Source organism: Sarcophilus harrisii, chromosome 3 (assembly GCF_902635505.1).
Source record: "Sarcophilus harrisii chromosome 3, mSarHar1.11, whole genome shotgun sequence".
In the NCBI taxonomy this organism is placed as follows: domain Eukaryota; kingdom Metazoa; phylum Chordata; class Mammalia; order Dasyuromorphia; family Dasyuridae; genus Sarcophilus; species Sarcophilus harrisii.
In genome coordinates this window covers 234,773,925-234,801,669 of record NC_045428.1, presented here as the reverse complement: position 1 = coordinate 234,801,669, position 27,745 = coordinate 234,773,925, and the positions used below count along the sequence as shown (strand labels likewise).

At 33.5% G+C, this 27,745-nt stretch overlaps 1 protein-coding gene across 4 annotated transcripts in view; it reads right to left on the bottom strand.

Moving 5' to 3' along the window:
- Window positions 1–14,349: 14,349 nt before the first annotated feature.
- CBS (cystathionine beta-synthase) overlaps window positions 14,350–27,745 on the bottom strand; it is a 47,329-nt gene continuing 33,933 nt past the window's right edge. For 2 of the 4 annotated variants that reach the window (XM_031959220.1, XM_031959221.1), the window contains exons 15-17: window positions 25,219–25,303; window positions 22,312–22,353; window positions 19,888–19,997 (exon numbers count right to left, since the gene is read on the bottom strand). In XM_031959220.1, coding sequence (XP_031815080.1) covers window positions 19,888–19,997; window positions 22,312–22,353; window positions 25,219–25,303 — 237 coding nt within the window. Of the gene's footprint in view, window positions 19,998–22,311; window positions 22,354–25,218; window positions 25,304–27,745 lie in introns of all 4 variants that reach the window. The other 2 variants (XM_031959219.1, XM_012544366.3) reach the window with 2 other exon arrangements.

Sequence of the window (27,745 nt, the reverse complement as noted above, 5' to 3'; positions counted from 1 at the left end):
TGCACCTGAAATAGAATTCCTCTACAATACATCTAGCAAATGGTTATTCAGCTTTATCTTGAAGGCTCTGGAGGAAAACAAACTATCTCACAAAGGCAGCTACTTCTGCTTTTAGATCATTTTTATTTTCAGGAAATTTTCCTCAGATTATCTCTAAATTTGCCTTTTGGCCTTTTTGACTCCATTGCTCCTGGTTCTTTCCTCAATCCCATGTTGTCCATGGCAGTCCTTCAAAGAACTGAATACAGCAGCTTTCCCCCCTAAGTCTTGTCTTCTCCTCGAAAAACATGTTACATAAACTGACCCTTCACCATTTGAATTGACCTTCAAATGCTCTCTATCTCACCAGCATCCCCTGATGTGCGGCAGCCAGAACAAAGTAGTAATCAGCTATGACCCGAGCAGGTCAGAGCACAATGGGACCATCCTCTCTCCTTATTCCTGAAAGCTATACCTTTCAATATACCCTAAAACTGCATTAGCTTTCTTGGTTGCTGTTATCACACTTTTGCACCTTGTGAACTTGGAGTTCACTAAAATTCCCAGAATCTTTCAGATTAACTGATTTCTAGCCTTGCCTCTTTTTTTTGTAAATATGGATGTTTTTAATCTAAATATAAGGTCTCTTAAATTTAATCTTGCTTTATTTATGAGCATCGGTTGAAAGGACTGGGACAAAAATATTGGATATCTTCAGAAATATTTGAAGGGCTACGATTGGGAAAGAGGGACTAGATTTGTTATGTATAAAAATGGGAGTAAAACCAGGAACAATTAGCAAAAGAGACCAATTTAGAATTATGCTAGAAAACGCTGCAATTAGAGACATACAAAAGTATAAGTGGCTACCTTAAAAAGTTGGTAAATCCTCCTTCAAGCAAAACTTTGCTGGATGACCATTTGTTGGTTATATTATAATGCATGATTACAATCTTGAATGAGTTGAACTAAATCAACAGTCAGCAAATTACAGCTAATAGGTCAAATATGGCTCTAAGGATAGTGTTTATATTTTTAAGTGGTTTTTAAAAATCAAAAGAATATTTTATGATATATGAAAATCACAAGAAATTCAAATTTCATTATCCATAAACAAATTTTATTGGAATAGAGCCATGCCCCTTTGTTTACATATTGCCTATGACTATTTTTGTGCTGCAGTGTCAGAGTTACAGTTGCTACAAAAACTGCATGTAATGTTCCCAGCCCTATTCCTTGTCTCACTACGAATTGCAATGACAGATATCACTTGACAATGTTTCCTAGTACATATATATCAGCATACATACCTACATACAAACACACACACATACATACATATGTATAATTACTAGCACATATCCCTCATGTCAAAACAGAAAATTGGATTTCAAATGTCATACTTTTAAGGGACAGTGGAAGGTGGATTATTTTATTATCAAATTGATGGCAAAACTTTGTGTTTATTAAGGAGTGACTTAATTATGCTAAGAGGATATGAAATACATCCATGTTACTAGATTAAACATTCATCACATTATTGTTACAAAGTACATTTCTGAGCAGTTCATTCGTTGGTCAGGCAAAATTTCTACTTATAGTGAGTTAATTAAATCACATTTGATTGCAGCTGCTGAATAAATGTGTCCACAGAAAATAAACTTATTTAAGACCATTAACCTTTCAGCTCAATTAAGCCCATATAATCATGGATTGATAGCAGTGTTTGGCTTCTCTATGTGAAAAGACATTTTTTTAAGATGAAATATGTAAAATATCATTACAGATCAGCATTAACAAGTGTCCATTTGCAATTGATTTTGATGACAGGAACATTAACTATTGAACCTCATTTAAGTGAAACGTTGCCCTCCTCCTCCCAAATTCCATTTTTTATCATTATTAGACCTGTATTACAAAAAATGTACTATTATTTTTATATTTTGAATATGGTCAATAAAAAATGTGGAAATTTGTTTTCTCTTGTGTATAAATAGCTATATAATATTTTGCCTCTTGGACTACAAAGCCTAAAATATTTGGTGTCTGGCTCCTTGAATAACAAGTTGATCCTTGGATAAGATAAACATAAAGGTTCTTTTCAAATCTAAAATTCTGTTATTTAGACCAAAACTTAAAGCCATGATTCAATTGATGAAACAAAGACATCAAAGCCTAAAAAGTGACTTAGTAAACACTTGCATTACTTGCCAAACAGAAAGAAAAGTAGCATCCAGAAGCAATAGTTTCTAATATAAATATTTTTTTAATTTTATGGAGGCATTCTAGGTCATGTGACCACCAAGATGGTGAGCTAAACATTTTCTTTCATCCATTGGATTTTTCAAATCTCTCAATACTAGAAATTATGCACCAGAGATAAGGTGATTTCAGTTGTCTTACAGTCTAAGAGCAAGAAACCAAACAAGGCAAAAATCAACCCCCTAATTATCCACAATGAGTACTCAGTACCCTCTCCCATTGCAAAAGAAGGGAAGAAAAAAGTGTCAGAATTGACTATTTGGAGCCTAGGTGAGGTAAAGAGAAGGAACACTGAAGTGGATGTCAATTAGAGGTAAATAGTGTTGATTACATACCCTTGTTTTCACCATCTTCCTTAGAAAGAAGTTAGAAAAATGTGAAAGAAGGAAATAACCATCTAATAGTAATAATGGGATGACTTTATTCATAAAATGGGAGAGCATAACAATGCACTAAAAAGTAGAATCTATGGATTGTTTGCAAGAATTATACTTGAAACAAAGATTGATTCAGAATTAAAATGAAAAATTAGAGCAGAATTTGTTACGTTTTCGGCAAGTTTTTAAAAGCAGGATAGTAATCATCTCAAAGTTAAAGTAAAAAAAAAGTAAAAATGGAAGTTTTAAAAATATAAACAGAATCCACTTTCTGACTAGAGAGAAATTCATCATATGTGATGAGATGTGGTCAATATGAAAATTTGTTTTGCTTAACTGAATTTTTGTTTCAGTGGTGTAAGATGGAAGGGAGAGATGATAAATGTTAGGTTTTTTTTTTTTAATTTAATACAGACAAGCAGGGAAACTATGTAATATTTGAAAGCACCATAGATATTAATATTAAATAAATATGCACTGAATGACATATTGTGACAAGGATAAATAGCAAAATTACATTAATTGAGGATTTCAGTATGTTCCTTTCAAACTTGGACAAATTTAAGAAAAAGATAAAGCTAAGGACCTGAAAAATTTATAGAAAAAGTAATTATAAATTTCTGGTGAGTACTAACTGGTCAGATAAAGTAGTGTTCATATGTTCAAGTATATGTGACACCTTTTCGAAAATGTACCGGTCCATAAAAACATCATAAAGTCAAAAAAGTAGAAATATTAAATATCCTTTAAGGATTACAAAACAAAGTTATAATCAATAAGGAAAATTTGAAGGAAGATATGATAGGTATTTTCATTTTTTAGAAGACAACAATATAAAGTCAAAACAGTCTTTACAGGAAAATTCATCTCACTAGATCAGAAACCCTTTCTTCCCCCCCCCCCCAAAAAAAATCTAGAGAAGCAAAACAAATTTTTTTTGAAAATAAAAATGGAATTATTTAATTCAATTAATTTAATTAAGTTTTATTTAAAACAGTACCCATTTTAATTGAATAAAATAGCTTGTTAACTAATCTGATAAAAAGAAGGGGGACCAAATGGTATCAAAAAATGAAAAAAAAATTCATAATGAAAGGGAAGAGTTACAAAAATAGTAAATACCAAGATTAACAAATCAATAAATAGTTTTAATGATACATAATATTTGAATAATCCATAAATTACTTTCAAAGAAAAAACCCAGGATTTGCAAATTAAGAATAATCCATGTCATGCCAATTTTTGTTAAAAGTAGAGGAAAAAATCAATTCTATCAAATTCCTTCCCTGAAACAAATATATAAAAACTGAAGATAAAAATTAGAAAATCAAATTATAGATCAACATCCCAAATGAATATTTACTCAAAATCCTGAATAAAATATTAGTAAACCTACAGTAATATACAAAACAATTATATACTGTGACTAGTTAAGATTTGTACCACTTAATGCAGGCTAATGTCAAATATTAGGGAAATGATAACATATTAATATGAAAAATCAAATATCAATAGATGCAGAAAAAGCTTTTAACAATACAATGCCCACTGATATCAAGCACATTATAAAGTATACTAATCTATATACTTAAAAAATAATATACAGGGCAGTGAGGTGGTGCAGTGGATAGAGCACCAGTCCTGAAGTCAGGAGGATCTGAGTTCAAATTTGGCCTCAGATTCTTAACACTTCATAGCTTGTGACTCTGGGCAAGTAAGTCACTTAACTTCAATTGCCTTAGTAAAAAATAATAACTAATGGGCTGAAGCTCTTGAGTCATTGCACTGAGGTCCCAAGCACGTGAGGGTAAATAGCAATTGGACGATACTCTATTAATATATCTTTGGAGAAAGAATGGCCCCCACCCACTCTCTGTGCAAGTTTTGATGTGTTGTATAGGAGACTGCATAGACGATTTGGTGGGTGGAGTGAAAGAGGCAGAGGCACTACTGGCCGGATTTGTGTGGCGACTGCTCTCCCCTTCACCTCCACAAAAAATAAAGATCAAGGATTTTCCCTTATTCTGACTCCAGCTGATTTTAATATACTCTGGATGCTAAACACGGTCATCACAAATAATAATATATTCAAACATATACATCCCAAACCAAAAGTGAGTGTTCCCTACAATGGAAAAATGCTAGAGGTCTTTCTAATATCAGGATAAAATGAAAATATTCATCATAACCCTATTTATTATATAGTTTTAGAAATAATCAGTAAATCAAGAAGACAAAAGGTTAAAGTGGAAAAAAAGTATAGGCAAAAAGGAAACAAAATTGTTATTTATTTATTTATTTATTTATTTATTACAGATACATGGTTATTGTCCTTCCTTCTTAAAGAAGAACAAAATGACTTCACTATGTTGAAGTCAAGGTATAGTGTAGCCATCTGTGTCTGGTAAGACCAATGCAATCTTGGAAGTTTTGCCACAGGTTGGAGTTTGAGTTCCAAATTCTCTCCTTCCCTCCTGAAAAATACTCTGTAGAGGGAGATACAAAAATAAAGACATTTAAATAATCCTGATTTATTCCTGGCTAGGTCATGAGATTATTTTTTTTAAATGACACTGCTAGCAAAATTAACTTGAAGATTCATACCAATCAAACTTACCAAAATGTTATTGATCTAAAGAAAACTAAATGCATTTAGACAATGAAAAGATTAAGAATATTAAGAAAGATAATTTTTTTAAAGTACTAAGCAAGAGGCCTAGCCTAAAGAGATCTCAAATTAAATCAAAAAATAGTAAGCATAAAAATTATCTGGTGCTGATTAAAAATAAAAGTTGATCAGTGGAAGAAGTTAAGCATTTATAATATATGGAAGAACATAATAACATAATTTTCAATAAACCCAAAGACCCAACTATTGGACCTCATGATTCTATAAACATTTATAGACATTATTCTTTGTTGTCCTTCTAGTTACATCCTTAAATACCTTCAGGATGACTTTGCCTAGTTGAATGTCTTACAAAACTTTCTTTAAACTGATTTTACCCTTCACTGCTTCTCTGTACTTTATGAGACCATAATGCTCACAATTGTCCATCATCCTTCTTCCTAAGATTTTACAAATGAGTTTATATTTAACAGAGTGTGGCCCTTAGTAAACATTTCTTACCATATGGCAAACCAAAGATCTACTGATTAAAGTACTTTCTATGCTCTTTTGGTATTCTTGTTGGGGCACTTAATTTGTACTGGTTAAACTCCTGTATAAAATTATTACAATATATATTGAGTTTTTTTTTGTTTGTTTATTTTGTTTCAATCGTGTGCCATATCTTTTCCCATTATTATTTCCTTTTATTAATTTTGATGTTAGCTTCAATAAGTTAATGGTCTGAAAACTACCACATCAAAAAGCTTTATCCTGTCTGTTAAAATAATATCTATTTCATTTATTGTGGTATAATTTGGTGCTCAACATATCCAACAACCAGCTCTTTCCTCATAGATGTTGGGATTTAAAGATGTGAAGTTTTTTTTTTTCAAATCTTAGATTTCTCTCATACTTTCTTTCTAAACTATCTAGCTTTATATTATTTCTCCCTCTCTCACCGTTTCCCACGTTTGCAATGAAGTTAAGAAGTATCAGAGTGTATGTTGGTCAAATTTGGAGGCTTTTATTAAGTTCTTGGTAGAATTTCTCTACTTCATCCTTATCAACTGATCTTTGTTAATAAGCCACATTATTTTCATGGTATTTTTGGTTTTGTTTTGTTGCTATTGCTGTTTTAAATTCTTATTAACAGTATTACAATATATGATTATCAAATTTCCATAAAATAACATTTCTTATTGCCTATGGATTTATGATAAGACCCACTCCACCCACTCCTTTATCTTTCCAAGAAATACCTAGTAGCCATCTTTCCATTTTAGGGCAATTTCTTTGAGTTTCTGTGATACAATGTTAAGACTGATAATAAATGATTCCGCTCCTTCAACAATATGTTTACCTGCTGCCTCGTTGAACAAGAATCTCACTTTTACAATATCAACAATCAAATTCAAATTTATGAACAATCTAAAAATTGTAGTATTTTTAGCACCTGTTGTTTCCCTTCTGCCAAGGTCACTGAAAAAACAAAAGAGGACTATACAAAACCAAGAGCCATCATATTTTTTTATTATTATTTATATCATTTTATATGTATAATACAAATTTATAATGTATTTATTATTTTTATTATATTTTTTACTTGTTCCATAGGTTGGTTGCCATGACCAAAAAATATTGTCACTAAGAGGCCAGCCTACTATATTGGTCCTCAGAAGACAGCCCCTTGTGGAGTCAAACTTGGAGCACAATAGAACCCAACAGAGCTTATGCTTTCTCTTTGGAGAATGCAGGGTCATCTCCATATCAAAATAAAGCAGCAGAGTAGTGCTTTGTGAAGGCACATAGTAGAATCTTAGTAAACATTTGTCAATCAATTGACCATCTTTTTCTTGTGGATATCTTTCATGCTGGGTTTTTGGAACACTGATTTACTGTGCTTCTTTTCAACCTATAGAAGAGATTCTGCTCAGGATCCCTTGTCTGCTCAATTGTTATCAGCTGGTCTCTCTTTATGCAAGTGACCCTGAAGTCTCCTGGGGTCTTTGGGCAAATAACTCCCACATCTACATATCTAGTCACTTCTTTCTCCTGATATCTCATGTCTTGCATTTCCAACTGCTTTCTGGATATGTCTACTTGGATGTCTGAGAGGCCACACAAATATAAATTGTCCCAAACATTATTCATTTTCTGCCTCCTCTACAACTTTCCCATTTCTATTGTAATGCAAGACACAGATTGGAGAACAATTTAATAGTTTATTAAATGGAGAGACCAAATGATCCATGTTTGGTCCCGGGGCTGAACGACACTATCGTCTCAAAGAATCATGCCCTGAATATCAGACAGCAAGACTCTTTTATAGAATAACAAGAACAATAACATAATAGAGAAGGTACCTGGATGGGGATAACCTTTTATTTAAAACAAAATCTTTTTATTTTTAATTTTTGAAAATTCTAAATTTAACACTAAAAAAGATGAATACTTCCACATACATATATAGTAGAACATATAAGAGGGTTGTTCATGGAACTGTGATTACTATATATAGCTTTCTTATTAAGAGTATAATAAAGACATGTAATTTTAAAAAATGAGGCACCTAGGATGACATAATGGAGGGAGGTACTGGAGAGGTTACTGATATTCTAATGATGTCTAAAATGGATAGACCTTTAAACATTAAGAAGGAATGATTATAGCCTAAAGATATAAAACCTTTATCTCATCAACCATTAAGAGGGAAAGGTTATAACCTGAGACAGAGTAACTAAATAGGATAATTAGAGAAACTGAGTCAGGACATTAAAAGAGAACTGTGGCACAACACTATCAAGTTCCCATCAGCCTTATGTTCATTCCAGTTCACAATTTCAGAATCATTCTTGACTTTTTAGACCATCACTTCCCATATTTAAATAATTTGTCAAGTATTAATACTTTTACCTCTTCAATATCTCCTAATCCATAGCTTTTTCTCTAACCAGATCATGATCACCCTAGTGTAGGCTTTTATCATCGCTTTCCTGGCAATAGCCTTCCAGATGGTCTTTCTGCCACCCGTTCTTTCCTTCTTTAATAATTCTCCACATATTTGCCAAATTTATATTCCCAAAGTGTGATCAAGTCATTCCCCAGCTAAAGAAACTTCTTTGACTCCTTTTTAGGATAAAATACAAACTCTTCTATTTGGTACTTAAAAATGGAGGGTATTTCTATTTGGTACCCTCACAATCCAGGGTATTTTTCTAAGCTTATTTATTACACATTACTCTCTTGCACCACTCAAGGCTTCAGACAGACTGGCTTCCTTACTGATGGTCATATGTAATATTCCACCTCTCTCCTCTGTGACTTTGTACAGTCTAGACCTATACCATGCAAATGAGGACATTCCCTTCTGATTTACCTGCCTCTTAGAAACACTTACCTCTTTCAAGACTCACTTCAAGTTCAAGATGCCCTTCCCTGACTCTTTCAGTTGTTAGTGTCCTCTCCTCATCACGATATACTTATTTTATATCATTTTTTTGTATTGACTTATGTGTGTACATGTTTTTATTTATGTCTATAGCATCTGGCACAATGCTTTTCATATTGTAAGGACTAAATAAAGGCTTCTTGATTGATGGATGGAGAGACTATATTCTGGGGAGAAAAATAAAATCTGTATGAGGGAGGTAGTATCTAAGATGAACCTTGATAGATGGTTAAGATTTCAACAGAGAAGGCGGGTGAAAGTAATGGAGGGAGTTGAGAGGGGAGGTGGGAAAGTCCTGCAAAAAATAAAGTGAAAATGAAAGAATCCCCAATTTCAAGGAGCTTACAATTTACAGGGAAAACAAAACGTATAAATTGTAATCATGTTTCAAAAGCCTCTTTTATAGAGACTAACTGATCTATCTCTAAGAATAGGTAAACCAGGAGTTTCATTATAACTATCCTACAAGATACGTCTCCCTATGGAGTAAGGGAGAGTGTGGAAGTTTAAATTTGATCTATAAAAATCTATGGGATAAACTATGGAGAAGTGAGAAATTAGCTGAGAAACTTCAACCATTTAACAATTGTCAAAAGCTATTTTATGAAGAAACAGTATAAAGAAAAAATTTGAAAAGTGAGTCTGGACAACTTAAAAATAAGGATTTAAAAGAAAGCTAAAATTACTATTTTCCTGCCAAATTTGGAGAAAGTCTAAGTCTATAAAAACTGCTGTGAAAACTGGAAAAAGTCTAGCAGAAATTTGCTTTAGACCAAGATTTTTACCATATCCCACAAGAAGTTCCAAGCGAATATATGAATTGGATATGAAAGGTCATATAAAAAAAATCAGAGGAACAAGGAAGAAAATACCTTTTATTTAAAACAAAATCTTTGGCATAGTACTTTTTATTTTTAATTTTTGAAAATTCTAAATTTAACACTAAAAAAGATGAATACTTCCACAAACATATATAATAGAACATATAGGAGGGTTGTTCATGGAACTGTGATTACTATATATAGCTTTCTTATTAAGAGTATAATAAAGACATGTAATTTTAAAAAAAAATCTTGTTTGCAATTCCTTCTGGTGTTCCTTAAGGGTTTTTTGGTGCATTTTTAAAAATGTTTCAATGATCTTTTTCTTTTCTTTTTTTTTTTTTTAATTTTCTCTCTGTCTCTCTGTCTCTCTCCAAGAGAGAACAAAATAAATATTATATCCAATAGTCTATATCTCATGCTTCAACTTTTGAGTTGATCCCTTCTGTCACTAAGTGGAGAGCATGCTTCATCATTGGTCCTCTGAAATGGTGGATGGTCATTACATTAATCAATATTCTTAAGTTTTGCAAAGTTGTTTCACAGTGCTTTTGTTGCCTAAGTTCTTTCCCTGATTTTACTCATTTCACTCAGCATCACTTCATAAATATCTTTCTAGATTTCTCTGAAACTATCCCATTATTTTTTACAGGCAGCTAAGTGATACAGTAGAAAGAGCTCTGGACCTAGAGTCTAGAATCCCTGAGTTCAAATCTAGTCTTAGTTACTTTCCCCTGGTTCTTCCATGTCTGAATATTCTTTCTCAGTGCCCTTTGCTGGATTTTCATTCAAGCCAGTCCTATTAAGTGTGGGGCTCCCTTCGGGTTCTGTCCAAAGCTCTCTATTCCCTTCTTCCTTAACACTATCTCATTTGGTGATCTCATCAGCTCCTATGGATTCAATTATTATTATACACTGAGCAAGTATGGTCTTCAGCCCACCTTGCCCTTTCTTTGAGCTTCGGGCAAGGATTACCTGAGACCACATACAACTAATTCATCACAGTCTGCCTTCTCTTCTCTTGCTTTTCTTATACCCAATTATTTTCTTTTTATTAACAATAATAATTATTATTTATTATTTTATTAATTATCATTATTATTGTTATTTTCTTATTGCCCCATCAGTCTGTGGTACTCTAACTAAACTTATTCCTCAGTGATTCACATCTTTTTTCCCCCACTTCATACTCACTAGCTCCCAGGATTTTGAACACTCCTTTGTATTTGTCCAAATGCTATTTTAGATCCTGTACTGACCACTCCCTTATTTTCAAGCTCCAAATCCCAAATCCCCCGACCTTATTTTAAAGAAACCCAATTCTTCCGCTGGGCTCTCTGGAATGTCTGTGCCATTGGAAACAAACGAGCTTTCCTCTTAAATCTTTTCCTTTCTGCACCTTTTTCTTTTTACATTCATTTAGACCTGACTCCCTCTTGTTTTCCTGTTTCCTTTTCCTTCATTGATTGAACGTTCACTTATTACTACTGGTAATTAGGAGTGGGGATGGGATTGAATACTCTAGCCCAATACCACAGGGGAAGGTCAACAAGAAAAGTCTGTCACAATTGGATAAAAAGGGAGTACATTCCAGGCCAGGCAGTGTTCCAGCAAGCCAGCAACAAATCCTGACTCAGCAAGGCACTGGGAGGCACCGAGACCCAGCATAGATGAAAGACTGAGGGCAGTCCCCACTCTACGTTCCTGAGGACCAGAATAACAACACACACACACACACACACACACACACACACACACACACACAGAGTCCCACCATAGCACCAGGTGAACAGCCAGACCCCCTGAGGCACCAGTACAACACCAAGCTAGAAGTCAAAGCTTGCATTCCCCCACTTCCAAGAATGCCTTCTCCAACCCAGAAGCAGAATTTAACTTTAAAAGTATTGAAATAGGCTGGGGGAGGAGGGCAATGAACAAAAAACAAAACAAACAAACAAAAAGATATTTGAATTGTTACTCCTGTAATCTTTTTATTTTGCATTTATAACAATCATAACAAAACTTGACTATGGAAAGTTATATGGTGCCAAGGAAAATCAAAACACAAACTCAGAAGAGGACAACAGTGTTTAAACACCTACATTCAAAACCTCAAAGAAAAATGAGACTTGGTTTTAAGCACAAAGAACTCCTGGAGTTCTACATCAGACATGTAGAAGATGATGCAAGAGAATCATGAAAAAAAGAGTAAAAAATTTGATAAGGAAAGCACAAAAAAAATAGGAAAATATGTACAAAACATACTGAAGAAAAGAACTCCTTAAAAGTGGAATTAGACAAGGGGAAACTAATGACTCCATGAGATATGAGGAATCAATCAAAATCAAAAGAATGAAAAATAGAAGAAAAATATAAAATATCTCATTGGAGAAACAATAAGCAGAACTAAAAGCCATGATAAAAAAAAAAAAAGAACCAGACATCATATTCAAGAAATGATCAAAGAAAACTGCTCTGATATTTTAGAACCAGATGGCAAAATAGACATTGAAAGAATCTTATCAATTACCCCCTGAAAGAGATCCCCAAATGAAAAACTCGAGGAATATTATAGCCAAATTCTGGAACTCCCAGGTCAAACAGAAAATATTGCAAGCAACCAGACAGAAAGAAACAATTCCAATATCAATGGAGCCACAATAAGCACCATGCAGGATTTAACACTAATCTTTCCACTCTATTGCACTTCCTCCTATTTTACTACTGCTTCCTTCTACTATATGATTGTATAGCACTGAACATTCTTGAATAGAGACTTCTAACCATGATTGATTCATGAGTTTAACTATTCTATCAATCCCTACTAGGGCATGTTTTTGTCTTATTATTATCTTAATTATTTATCTTAATATTTGAATTGTTACTCCTATAATATTTTTATTTTGTAATCATAACATTCACTGCCTGTGCTGCAAATTGAGAAAATTGTGAGAGAACATTAAAAAAAAAAACAAAACCTGACACCAAACTCATGGAAAGCAAGGAAATTCACTGGAAGTGACTTCCTATCTAATAATATCCCTGAGCTCCTGTTCCCCTTGGGAGTTTATTGTTTATTTCATCAAAGTAATATGCTACCCCAGATTTACTTCTATGGAGCATTTGTCAGTGAACGTCTCCTTTATTTTTTATTTCTTTCTACAATTCTAATACAATTCTTTAGATAGAGAATGCATTTCATTATGCTCATAATAGATGTTTTAAAGCAAAACAGAAGGAATTCTTGTTCCTTTTTTTTTTTCTCTGACTTAGATCATATTTACCCCAAATAAAATCAGGAGCAAAGTACACTTTTAGACTCTACTTTCATAGAATGTGTTAAATAGAATCAGCTTCTTTTTGAGAAAGCAACATTCAGCCACTTTTGGTAGTGTGGTGCTGTTCCTATTTGTGTGTGTGTTGTGTGTGTGTGTATACATCTTGGGTCACTTTATTTACATACTTGTTTGATCTTTTTTTAACTCTATTCTATTTGATTACTTTCTCTTACCATGACATACTTGGGCTTTACTTTACTCAAGTAACTATAAGCAATAAGACCCGGGATAAAGGTAAGAATAAATCATGTCTCCTTTTCCATATGTGGCATTCAACAGCTCTGAACTTAGCTGAATGTTGCTTATAGCCTTTATTTTGCTTCTGATTTTCTCTACCAAGAGGTCAGTCCCCCACCTCCTCCCTTCAAGATGTTGTTCCTTTGCTTAGCTCAGTTCTCTCCCTCAAGGACATAACGTCTTTTCTGTAATATCAACTCATTGCTGAAACTTGGTTGTTGGTCTGGTTCTTCATCAGATTCTGCTGATGATTTTATCTTAGGATACTTGTTCATCTGAAAAGTTCTGAGTTATCTATAAAGAATGGCTTTAGGAAGTGTTTATAAAGGTGAACAACTTTCAGCTCTCAAATAAGAAAGAAGAGGCAATTGAGGAAATAGAGGAGTCATTGAGTATCAAATCCGAGGCAATCAGCATGGTAATGAGATTTCAAATTAACCTTCCCCCCCAATCCCCATCCTGGGGGAGGTATGATGTTCAACAGAAAGGAAAATAGAGCTGCTGATGGAAATGGAGCTCCCATAGAAGTCTGGGACTCCACTTGGCCAAAACTAAATTTATTGTCTTTCACTCCAATCCCTCTTTTCTTCCAAACTTTCCCTTTATTATCAAGGGTACCACTACTCAGTAGTTGACTCAGGCCTTTTTGAAGATATCAACAATTCTGGATGTACAAATAATGGAAAAAAAATCTTTCCAATTAACAATATAGAATCAATTTTATAATATCCTTACATGGACTTCACAAGGCATCATGATTCTCTTAGTAATTCCTTAGAAACTTTTGTATGAAGGAATATACAAATAAATATATATGTGTTATAAAGATGTAAATATATACATATGTATGAACACGTGGTTACATATGTAATAATACATATTCATTCATGTATATTTTCCTGGAGATTCTTGACCAAATCAATTTTGTTGTAGTCCTAAACATGTTAATCTTATTAGTACAGTTGTCTTTATTATCTTGACCTCACTTAGTCATCAGTAAAGAATCATCCCTAAGTGTATTTTTTTTTCCTTTTTTCATATAAATATTTTTATGTAAGTTCCTTCTTGGTTTGTAAAATGTGTAAAATTAAATGTGTGCAAAGTGCATCAGACAGTGCCCAATACATAACTGATGTTTAATAAATGCTCTTTCTTTCCTTTCTTCCTTCTCAATTTTAATAAGCAAAATTAGTTGCCATGCAGACACCACTATTTCTTAAGAATATTTCACTGATATAAATCAGTTGCCATAAAAAAAATCCAAAGACCCTAAAAATGCCTCAGCCAACAAACGTTTATTTGGGGTGACAGGGAGAGATATGGCAACCAAGGACAACAATAATTTAAAAGAAAAACTCATTTGTAAATCTTATAGAAGAGAATAGTATAAAATTATCAACTCATGCAACAGTGAAAAGTAGAAGAGGGTAAAGAAAATTACAAAAAAATGTTTATTAGGAGACTTAATTAAAGCAGATCACTCAGTGTTTAAGATGAAATCGAGAGGACAATAATTATAAGAAAAATGGAACTATCCATTAAGATTTCTGAAATGAATTATTCTCATCAATGACAGTGAAATTATTACATTTGGATATTGATTCATTACAATAAGAACAATAAGAACTAACATTAATATAGCATATTTTTTTATAAAGCTCTTTAATAAGTGTTACTTTATTTGAAGCCCAGGATAAGTTTGTGAAGTAGATGGCATTATAATCCTCATTTTACAGAAGAGGAAATTGATACTGAGAAGCTAAGTGACTTGATGGGGACAGAACTTTCAAAACTGTTTGAAACACTGTTTACTGGATAAGAAAATAGAAATGACAGTTAAAAAGAAAACATAGGGGAAAAGTTAGTTAAGATCAAATATACAGGACAGTGGTTTATACTGGAAACAATTGAGGGGTTTAAAGAATAATTCTCAAAATATTTGAAAAAAGAGAGGGTATCAAGAGATTAGAAAAAAGTCATGTGATCACAATTGATTGAAAAATACAGAGAATCTATTTATTTATTGTTAACAAAATTCACTGAGAGATGCAACAACAAACTTTACTTAATAGCTCTGATTATAAATGCCAAGTGGTTATTAAACAGAAAGATGTTTGCCAAAGATATTTCCCAATATCAAGAAGAACATCTCATGCAGAGTTCTAAATGGAAGAGATCCTTTATAGATAGCAAGAGATTTTTAATTTGAGATCTCTAAACTTGATGTTTTGAAAAACTATTTTGAGAGCTGTACAGGATGTCCACATACCCTGAATTTCAATGTAATTGATTTCTTTTGTAAGTTTAAGTATTTTATGTATTTAAAAACATTCTAAGAAGAGGTTTATAGACTTTACCAGACCTTCAAAGAGTTGCATGAGACAAAAAAAGTTAAAAAGTATTCTAGATGCTTTCTGGGAAGGTCTGCTGCCCAAAATCACCCTCTAGGCATTCAGGTTTTTATAAATGATCCACCTTGGGAGGAAGAGCCATTTCATATCATTGATCTTCTACTGTGTAATGAAGAGAGAAGGCTTGATATCATCAAGTCTCAAACCTGGTCTCCTGCTTTAGGAAAGCCAAATTATAAAATTTCTTCCTCTCCCTGTCTGGAAATGCTTAAGGCACTGAAAGGATTCCACACAGAAAACAAAATCCTATAAACATTGAAAATCTAAAATCTTCCCTTGATCATTATTATAAACTTCTTGGTTATACCCTTCCCATCCAGTCATCCTGAATCAATATCAAGTTTTTATTTCTATTTCTATTCAAACTTTATTCCCTATTTCCTACTGATGATCCTCTATTCCCATATCCTACAATCCTCCCAATGACCCACTCCCAACTACCCATCCTTTTCACTACTCTCTCTAGAATGCTTGCTGCATGGGCAACAAACTTGCTTTCATCCTAAATCTTCCTTTCTCATTCCTTCCATCTGGTTATCAATAGTTCACTCCTGATGACCGTTTCTCTGGCTGTCCCTTCCAACACTGGCTGTACTTTCACTCATTCCCCTCCACTTACTGGTTGAGTTGAAGGAGTTAGAATAGTTTGCTTCTCACTGCCACATTCAGGATCTCCCTCAACCACTATCATTCAGTAATCTCTCATGCTTTGAGACTCAATCCATACCTACCACCCCAATCAAAATTGTGGTAGCTGTTATCTACTGACCTCCAGGACACTCCCCTTCTTTCTGCAATGATCTCACAAACTCCCCTCAATTCCGGCCCTAGTAAGAGAGTACTTCAATCTAAATAATGGCAACCCCTTAAATGTCCTAAAACCTGTTCCTCAACTCATTCACTGACCTACTCCCCCACCATACCTCAGTCACACACAAAGATGCTCATTTCTTTGAACATGCTATCATACACTTCCATGGCCTGGAATTCTCTTATATGATTCACTGAGTAGAGTTGAGAAATGCTATTTGGAAGAAAAAAATATTACTTTGTAGTTCTGGAAGTTTGTGGTGTGATGTGAAATGTGTCACTTTGGAAGTCAGGGTTTGTGGATTTAGTCACTATCTGTGTAACCTTAAATAAGATATTCTCCTCCTTTGAGGTTCACACAATCCATATCTACCATCCAATAAAAATTCTAGTAGCTACCATCTACAGATCTCTAAAATATTCCTCTTCCTTCCTCAAGGAGTCTCAATGCCTGGCTCATAATCTTTCTCCCCTCACCAATTCCTCAGCTCATACTGGGGGACTTTAATATACATATTGATACTAACTCAAAAGTCCTAATTTCTCAATTCCTCAATTTATTTCTCCTTCTCTCAACTGAGACCCTTACCTCATATTTTACTGAAAAATATTAAGGCCATTTTTCTTTTCTCCTCCTTGTCCCACACCAACTAGATGCCTCCTGCCACTATCTCCTCTTTCAGCCCTGTATCACATGAAGAGATAGCCCTTCTCCCTGCCCAGGCCAATCCCTTACACATATAAGTAATCCCATGCCCTTTGATCTTTTTCCAACAGATTGGACTCCCTACCATCCCAATTTATCTTCAATTTCTCCCTACTTCCTACAAACATGCCAGCGTCTCCCTCATCCTCAAAAAACCTCCCTTGATCCAACCATCCCCATTATCATCTCAAATCTCTCCTACTAAACTCTTTGAGAAGGGAATTCATGTTAGGTGATTCTATTTCCTTTCCTGTCACTCTCAACTCTCCACAGTCTGCCTTCTGACCTTTTCATACTGCTCTATCTAACGTTTTTAACCGTCTCTTAGTTGCCAAATCTAATGTCTCTCAATTCTCATCTATAATCACTTAGCAACTCTCTAATGCTGTTGATCACCCTTTTCATCTCTTACCTATTAACTATATCCCCTAGATCTCTAAACTGAGCTCACTTCCTCTACTATTTCACTCAATTTCATATATAAGCTATATTAATAATCACCCTGATGATTCTCAAATCCACTTACTCAATCTTAACCTCTCTCCTGACCTTCAATCTTACATCTTCTACTGCTTATTAAACACCTCAAACTGGATATTCTACAGACATCTTAAATTCAACATATCCAAAAATGAACTCATTATCTTTTCCCCCAAACTCTTCCCATCTCTTATTACTCCTGATATTACCACCATCTTCCCAGTCCCCCAGAGCTTTGGGAATAACCCATCAAGATAATCTCTAAAATTCTTTCTATTTCTAAAATTCTGCCTTTTCTATACATGTGGGGTTTTTGTGTGTTTCCTGAAATATTTCTATGATATAATGAAATACATACCAAAACAAAATTATTCAAAAACAGGTAAATATATAAAAAGTCAAGTAAAAATATATCCCATAGGGATAGGGAGTGATAAGAGTTTGCTGGACATCTGTCAAAGCTCAGGGGAGACAATGACCAATAAGAACAGTACTCTACTCTCCCTTTCATTTTCAGGGGTACAGGATGAACAAATATGCATTGATTATGATCTGTATGGCACATCTTATCTTTCCTCTTACTTCAATCCCTCTTCCAGAATTTTGTATTTCTGTAAAGGACATGATTCCAGTCAATCAGGTTAACAAACTTAAGTGTCATCAATTCCTCAAATTCCCTTGCCTCATATCTCCAATTATTTGCCATATTTTGTAAATTCTGCTGCTTTCGTATTTCTTGCAGCAATCTCTGCTTTCTCCTCACAAAGTCAGCACTTTAATTCAGGCCCACATCATTTTTTACTATTTTTAATAGACTTCCTAATTAGTCTTTTTATTTCAACCCCTTTCGCACATATCCTGAAGTGCAGGTCTGATCATGTCACTCTCCTGCCCAAACTACAGTGGTTCTAGATTAAATGTTATTTTGTTTATCTAAACCTCATTAATTTTTTTGTTTTATATGTATATGATCAATAAATATGTCTACATGATTAATATGAGACATATGACATATACATAAGTAAATATATCTATATGAGGTGCTCAAAAAATTTATCAGTAGGGATAAAAGGGTTTAGAGGACACGGTTCTCAAGACCTACTGCCAAAAAGCTAATATTATACTACAGAAACTTGTCATTAGATTTGTTTTTTTTTTTTCTGGCTCTGACTATTGTACTTTCATAAAAACATAATCGAAGCTTTGCAGAATGTCCTTCTCCAGGACATTTCACATTGCTCCAGAATAATGGCTGTTTTGTTCTCAGTCTTTAAAAAATATTGCTCATAGTTATTGGAGCTAAATAGTAGCCTCCCTAACCTTCTAAAGAAAGAAGCCAGGGGAATCTCAAAAAACCCATATTATACATTTGGTAAGATCTGCAGTAAAATGTGAAGCCTGTTTGAATATCAACTAGTTGATAATTTCTCTCTGCTTTCCCCAAAGCATGAATTAACATCAGTTGTGAACCTGGATTCTTTGTCCTCTGCTCTAAGCTTCTGGCTTTCTGTGATGGGTCTGGTTAGAACCAGAGAAGAACCTAAGTAAAACCCATACTTGTTTCACTTATGGTGAGTGCATATTTCCATTTGCTATCTCCATTCTGGGACCCCATCAGATGGCCTTGTGTCCTTCCAATCTCACCACCCTCCTGTGTGCATCTCACTTCTCTTGCTTCACTCTCTGTTCTGATCTTGTACTGAATTTAATCTGGGCGTGTTGCATCTCCTAGCTGTGTCCCTTCTCTCCTTAGATATATAAGCCTATGAGAGATATTTGTGACTGATAATTCAGCATCTGAACCTATATGCCAATTTTTTTTTTAACATAAAGAATGTGTAAAAATTAAGTGCTGAATCCCAAACTATATGCTCTGATAGCAGAGCCCTTTTCTTTGGCACCAGGGCTGTGACTATTGGTGAACTCTGTGCCTCATAGGCTTTTTCTTTGGTAACATAATTGGTAAATAAAGGAGGAACACTGCTTGTTCCTCTATAAGACCTTGACATTTCCAACCACCCCCAGTCTTATTTTAGAAGCTAATCATTTTGTTATATTTAGCAAATTTAGACTTAAAGAAAATTAGATATTTTTAAATCACCAAATTAATTGTAACATAAAGAGATGTATCTCTGTCAGTACTTAAAAAGAAAAATTGATAACATTTCTGGTGATAAGGTTAATGTTTCTTTACTAAATCAGATGCCACCCTACATGCTATTTATTGACAAAATATTAAAGCGCTTATTGTGTTAACATAGTGAGTTTATCCCTTGATGTTAAAAATGTCAGTTTTAGAAAATCAAATGATAAGAACATTTTTAAGCTAGTACAAAAAGAGAAGAAGAAATAAGAAGACGGCTTTGCAGTTTTCCTTTAGTGGCATCTTTATGCAGAGTACTTGAGATTAACTTGTCTTCTGTTCTCTTTCTCGGGCAGCCACAAAATTCAGCAGATCAATAGCTGTGACAATACCAAACACCATATGTCTTTGATTGGAGCTGCCATTGCTGTGATCTAGGGATTTAAAAAAAAAAGAATAAAAGAAAAGCAACCTTTTTAGTTTTCTGGAAAACTTAAGAAGAAACTGAACACCAAATCTTTCTCAGGAAGCTCTTTCCCCAGATATTCAAAGGTACCAGAACAATTCTGTTCAAATCAGGGAACAGCTGGGCTTGTAAATAATTGTACTTCAGATGACTTTGCCCCAGTATATTCAGGGCTGGTGAGAGCCAATCCCTTGTTTACTTCTAAACTCTTCCATCAAATAAGATATTTCTAGAACAATGTAGTCTTATGTGTAAGATAGGGATACATAGAGAAATTCAATAGATAATATTAATCTTTAAATATGAACCACATCTCAAAATGTGTTACTATAAAAAATATACCTACCAGCTGTAAAGACCCTTTAAAAATCTCAGTCTTTACATGTTTCATTATTAGAACTTTGGATTACTGTTATTACACACATAAGAGATCAGTATAGTATATACCACATCCATATAACATAACTTGTTCAGTCATTCTTCTATTGATGAGGAACTTCTCAGATTTTCATACTTTGTCACCTGACGATCCTTATAATTTGTTTTTTTTTTTTTGGACCAATCTCTTCCTTAATCTACCCACCCTCCAAAGACACCCTCTGTCTTTGCCCTGCTGAATGGAATATATTTCTGTACCTATTTGTGTTTGTATTCTCCCTTCTTTTGACCAATTAGATGAGGGTACAGTTCAAATGTCAGCCACTCTACTTTCCCTCATTCTTGATATAGATGTTTACTTGTGCATCCTTATTACATGAGATAATCTTCACTAACACTGTTTTCCTTCCTTGCTCCTAAACCTCTACCAGTGTGTTTATTTTTCTCTCTCTCTTTCCATTCTTTTCTTGATTTAGAGAACCACTCTATAGCCTTGTCTAATTGGCTTTTTATGAACCTTGCCAATGACGGGGTCCATAAGAGACATATAAATCATCTTTCCCATATTTCAATATAAGTTATGAATTCTTATTTAGTCCTTCATCATTGTTCATTCATTTTCCCTTTTTTATGTTTCTCTTTATTCCTGACTGAACTTCAAAATCTCTCCATAGTGCTCATCTTTTCAACAGAATTGCTTAAAATCTTCTAGTTTTATTAAAAATTCATTTTTCCCTTTATAGCATTATGCTCAGTTTTATTAGGTATGTTTATTAGTTATGTTATAGGTAGGTAAGTGAATGTAAGTCCCATATATCTTTTGTGTCATGGAATTCTGTATTCCAGTTCTCTTCTTCTTTACAGTGGTGGCTGCTAAATCATACATATGTGATTCTGACTGGCTTTCCAATACTTGAATTCTTTCTTTCTCACTGCTTGCAATATATTTTTTTTCTTTGATCTGGAACCTTTAGATTTTGACTATGATGTTCCTGGGAGTTTTCATTTTAAGGTTTCTTTCAGGAGATGACCATTGGTTTCATTCCACTTTGCCCTCTGCTTTGAAGAGATATGAGCAGTTTTATTTTAAGAATTCTTGAAATAGGATGTCTTGGTTCTTTTTTTAGTCATGATAGTCAGATAATCTAATGATTCTTGATGTTTTTTTTCTCCCGTTAATTGTTTTTATTATGAGACATCTTATACTTTCTTCTTTGTTTTTCAATCTTTTGACTTTGCTTCAATATTTCACGGCTGCTGTTTGGTCTATTCTAATTTTCAGGGAGTTTGTTCCTTGGACAAGGTATGCTAAGTTTTCCAATTCTTTCTTCTATAGCTGTCATTCCTTTTTCATTTTTTCCGATTATAAAAACATTTAAAAAGATTTTTAATAACATTTCTTACTTCTTCCATTTTGGGAATTCTGGATGAGTTTGTGTCCAAGCTGTATTATTGTCTGAGGTTTTCCTTGTAGACGTTTTGAAATTATTCTCTCATGTTTTGGTCTTGAACATCCCTGCCACCGTAATAGTTCTTTATCAAAGGATTCTTTTTTCATATGCTTATTCTTCTAACCTGCTTCCTGACTTGGGGCTTCAGGAAGCTCTACAATACTTCTGGAGGGAAGGCAAGGCTTGGTCTTACTGCTGCTTTTGGGGGGTTTTGAGTGTTGTATGGTTATATACACATAAATATAAATAGAAATAGAAATGCAATTACTATTACTATCACCACCACCACCATTACCTCCAAACATTTATATAGAACTTAAAAGTTTGCAAACCCTTTTATAAACATGATGTCATTTGAGCCTTACCATTATCTTGTGAAACAAGTGCTACTGATATATTATCCTCATTTTACAGATGAGGAAACTGAAACTAAGGGAGGGTAAGTGCACATACCTGAAATACCTTCTACTATTTCTGACAAGGACTGGTCCTGTGCTGTAGGAGCCAAGTGTATTAAAGTCAAAATGTTAGAAAAATGACCATGTCAAAGAAACCTCATTGGCAATCTTCACTATTGGAAAAACAACTAAAAACATTCACCCTATTATTGAAGGTAACAGTAGGTAAGAAACTATAAAAAAAATCACTATTTTAATAAATTAACTACTGATAAATTTCCTATGTAGGAATATTAAATTTTTTTTAATGATACAGATATGTATATCTCTTTGATATATCTAGTCCTTATGGCATGAACAATAACTTGGGACTCATTTTTCTTTCGTAATGAATCACATAATAAGCTTTGCAAAATATCACAATTTTAATAGCTTATAATTTTCATACATTCACACATGCAGACTTTGGGTGGATTGGGTGACAGCCTAAACTTGTGATTTCATCAATGTGAGGAATTCCAATGAAGAAACTATTCCTCTTTCCAACAGCAGATCAATAAATAATATATAACATAGTTCTGGAGAGTTGACTAGAGACACTAAGAGATTAAGTGAGATGCTCATAGTCATATAGCTGGCTTATATATGTAGTAGGGCTTGAATTCAGGTCTTTGTGATTCAAAGGCTGGTCTTTCTATTACCCCATGTATTCTTACATTTTTAAAAATATTTTTATTACACATTGTTTTATGAATCATGTTGGGAGAAAAAATCAGAAAACAGAAAATGGGAAAGAACAAAATGGGAGAGAAAAAAAGCAGAAAAAAAACGAACATAGCATGTGTTAATTTACATTCAATCTCCATAGTTCTTTTTCTGGATGCAGATGGCATTTTCTTTCCAAAGTCTATTGGGATTGTTTTGGATAGTCTTACATCTATACAGAATTTTTTAAAAGTTAAAAAAGCAAGTTTGTTATTGTTCAGTTATCCTGGAATGGTTTGCCATTTCCTTCTCAGCGTCACATAAGCTAGTAAGTGTCTGAATCTGTATTTGAACTGTGGTCTTCATATTCCATGCCTAATATTCCATCCACTAAGCCATTTATCTAGTTAGTGTAAGGTAGGTAGCATGAGTATTATTATCCACATTTTGGAAATGGGAAAGTAAAATCTCAAAAGTGACTCGCCCCAGTTACAAAACAAATAAATAATAGTGAATTCAGAATTCAAATCCAGGTCTTTTGAGTCTTTCAGTGTTTTTTACAATATATTATACCTCTATGAAGATAACAATCCATGAAATAAATTTGACATTTGCAAGATAACTAAAACAGTAGCTAAAGTTTCAGTAATGAATTGAATCAACTACATTCCTGGGTTTTTCCTTTAAATGTAAGATTGCCCTTAGTCTACTTAAATAACTTTTATAAAGAAGGTCAAAAGATCTGAATATATATAGCCCCTTTAATATACTTGGTTCCAACAGCACAGGACTAGAGTCTTGGACAGGTCAGCCTTATAGTGGTGGACTATATAGTTTGCAAGATTCCACAAGATCCCAAGAATCTGAAAATAGTTTTCTTCAGCCCTAGTAAAACATTCCTTGTTACCTGAATCAAAATTCCCACTCACACACACAATCTCACAGCCTCTACCTTTGACTGTTCTTCCTACCCCAAGAACTTTCCTTCCTTTTCAGAGTTGGAAGGGAACTTGGAGACTCTTTAAATTTATACAGAGGGTTAGTAGAGGTGAGGGCACTATCTTAAAAGGTTAGTGTTATTGTGCCCCTTTTAGTGCGCAGAACAAAAGAGGGGAAAAGAGAAAGGAACTGGAAAAGGGGAAAATGTCTCCTCTAGCCTTTTCCCCATAGGTATGGGGTTTTTGTTTTGTTTTGTTTTGCATATCAATTGATTATAGATTGTGAATCTGGCTTGAAGAAATGAGGTAGAGAACATGGATAAAGTCATACATGGGTTCACAATTTTGCTTGAAGCCAGTTGTGAGTTACAATACATCTAAGTCTGCAAGCTTGGGATATGCAAGTGAAAGGATTGGTAGGTCCCATGGCTATGACAACTAGTTTGTGATATTCCTTCCAGAAAAGGGAAATGGCAGCCTAGGGAAGGGGAGTGCTTTTTTTATGTAGTACTTAGTATGAGTTAGGCATTATGCTATATGCTTTATAAATATTATGTCAAATATTTGAGCCTCACAGCCCCCCTATGAAATAGTTGGTATTATTATCCCCATTTTACAGTTTAAAAAAAACTGAGGCAAACACAAAAGACATATGAGACTTACATTCACCTACCTATCTATAACATAACCTAATAAACATACCTAATAAAAGATTATGTGGCTTGCCTTGAGTTACACAGATGAGAAGTATCTGAGGCTGGATTTCAACTCAGGTTTTCCTGATTGGGGACCCAGAACTCTTAATCCAGTGGTCCTCAAACTTTTGTTCTCAATATCTTTATCCTATTAAAAATGATTGAGGATCTGTCCAAAGAGTTTTTGTTTATGTGGTTTATAGTTATAGATATTGATCACATTAAAAATAAAAACTAATTATGAATTTGTAGACTCTCTGAAAGGATTTCAGAGATTCCCAGGATGCTCTGGACCAGACTTTGAGAACCACTGTCTTAACCACTGTGTCAGAAAGTAGAAAACGTTCTTGTACATATACATGTGCTTAGAATCTGTTCCCCTATTTCTAATGCTAAAGAATGAAGGCAGGAGTATTAAGCCTGGTTTTAAATTAAATAGTAACAAAGTATGGTTTTAAATTACTTTCTAAAGAATTTCAAATTAGAAAAGTGCAATAAAACAATACTTATAAAGAAAACAAACAAACAAACAAATAAGGAACCTCTAAGATCCCTGGATTTGAACTTTAAACCTTATCTCAGGCTCTGAGGATCTCCACAGAGGGAATAACAAAGTAAACTTACACTGAATCTGTTCGTGAACCACTAGAGCAAAATGGTCTGTCTCCAGGATGTGGGAAAGCATCCCCAAGGTGTCTGTCAGGTGAATCTGCAAAATAAAGATCATCTTTGTTTATGAAGCCTCTTAGCTCCCTAGAGAGTTCTACCTCACTCATATCCCCTTGAAGGATTGTGGGACAAAGAGAAGAGTAAAAAGCTTTGAGATTCCTACCACCTTTAAAGTCTTCAAGTTCCTCAAAGAAAATAGAACTAAAACTGAGTCAATACCTAAAGTAGCAATTGTGTGAACCTAACATTTTAAATATACAATGATTATGGAAAAAATTAATCGTGAATATGTATATATATATATATATATATATATATATGTGTGTGTGTGTGTGTGTGTGTGAGAGAGAGAGTGTACATGTATAAAGGGAAGAGAAGGGAAGGGAAAGGGAGGGAAATAGAGGTAAGGGAAGAGAAGGGAGGAAGGAAGGAAGGAAGGGAAGGATAAAGGAAGGAAGAAGAAAGATAGTATGAACTAATAGAGTGAAATTGATTAGAACCAGAACAGTAACAGAACAGAAGAACAGAAGAAGAGTAACAAAATATTGTCAAAATAATCAACTTTGAAAGATTTTGTTACATATTACTTTTTTGGAATATGGCTAATTCATAAATATATATATATACACACACACACACACACATACATATACTATTTATATAAATACATTTGCAATGAGTTTTATTTTTCTTTCTTTCTCAATGGTTGGGGGACGAGAAAGAAGAGAATTTGGAATTAAAAATAAAATTGAATTCAAAAATTTTTAAATGGCTTTTTCCTCTAGCTCCTGCTTTTTTTCAAGTTTAAAACATCATCAAATTTTTAAAAAACAGAACAATGAAGAAGTAATATATGAATGGAAACAAAATGTGAGTTTGCCTCACTAGAAAGTAAATAACTTCAACCTTTCATTCAAAAAAAGGACAAAGAATCTATGTCGTCATCAGTAGGTCCCCTTTAAGTCAGAAAAAGTGTGTTAATTTGCAGTGAAGAAACAATATAAAAGAGAAATGATATTCATATATGTTAGGCATGTTGGTATGGAGAAAAAAACAATGAATGAATTACATTCCTGTTCCTGGCTCTGATACTATCTAGCTGTTTATAACATTAGTCTTCATAGAACCAAGTAAGGAAATGTTATGTGAAAGTGTTATGTAAATCCCAGTAATATTAACCACAAATATTTAGGTGCTGATTTCATTCTTTTTTTTTCTTTATATTAGTAGGTGAGGGAGAAGAGAAAAACTATTATAATAGAATATGATAGAGGAAAAAACAAATACTTCATAATCATGAAAATGAATAGAATGAATTCAGAAAATACAGAAAGATAGAAAAATGAAGGATGGCAGAATAGATTACAAAATAAAACCCAATAATTTGTTGTTTATAGGAAATGCATTTAAAACAATGGTGCTTAGTGAGAGGAAATAAGGGGTGATGGTAGAATTTACTATGTCTTAGGCAAATTTAAAAAGCTGGGGCTATCATGTTGATAGCTATCAGACAAAACACAAGTAAAAGAAGACTGACATAAGGAGGGATACTATAGGAAGTTAAAAAATGCTATAAATAACAAAACAATATTAATATTTTTACACACACATATACACCCTGAATGAAGAATAAGATCTAAATACTTAAAGGAAAAACTAACTATAAAGACTAAATAGTAAAATAAACATTTTAAGTGGCTTAAATCTGCCTCCCTCAGACTTGGATAAATTTAACAACAAAAAAGTTAAGGATCTTAATAGAATTTAGGTTTGAAAGACCTATGGTTATTATTAAAGAATACTCTTAAGGAACGCTTCTATTTTTAGCACATTTAGATACTAAATACCTATATAAAAACTAACCATATACTAGAAAGCATTAAAAAATATATACTATAAAGCATAAAATAATGCCAAAAGGAGGAATTTGTACATTTTAAGAAATATTATATAAACTGTAAAATGTTATATATACAAATATAAAGTATTTATACTTTTATTTTGAAATGTTCCAGGTAAGCACAAATTCTCCCCTCTAGCCGGTGTGTTTGTAAGGACTAAGAATTTGACCTGTGTTAGTCATGAGACAGGAGGATGTGGTTGATTCAAGGTATGAGGTAGTGGTGGGAAAGTGTTACCTTCTTTGTTCATCAAATTATAGTTAAGTTTAAAAAACAAAATAAGAAAAACATTGCTGCATTGGAAGGTACTTTGCTCCAACACATTCAAAGCTATATAGAATTCTCTCTTCAAACCTCCCACTACTTCCCAATTAAAAACTAAATAAGAGGGGTTTAACAAGAAGTATAGTAATTTTTTTTTCTTGCCAGGATTTTGGCCATATACTGAATCCAAATCTGGCTAAGAAAATGCTTCATGGTATGATAATGATTCCAAAAATATACCAACCAGTTTTCACAAAAGAATTTAAAATGTAGCTCAAACTTCACAACTTAAGAGTTTTCCTCATTTGTTTTATCTT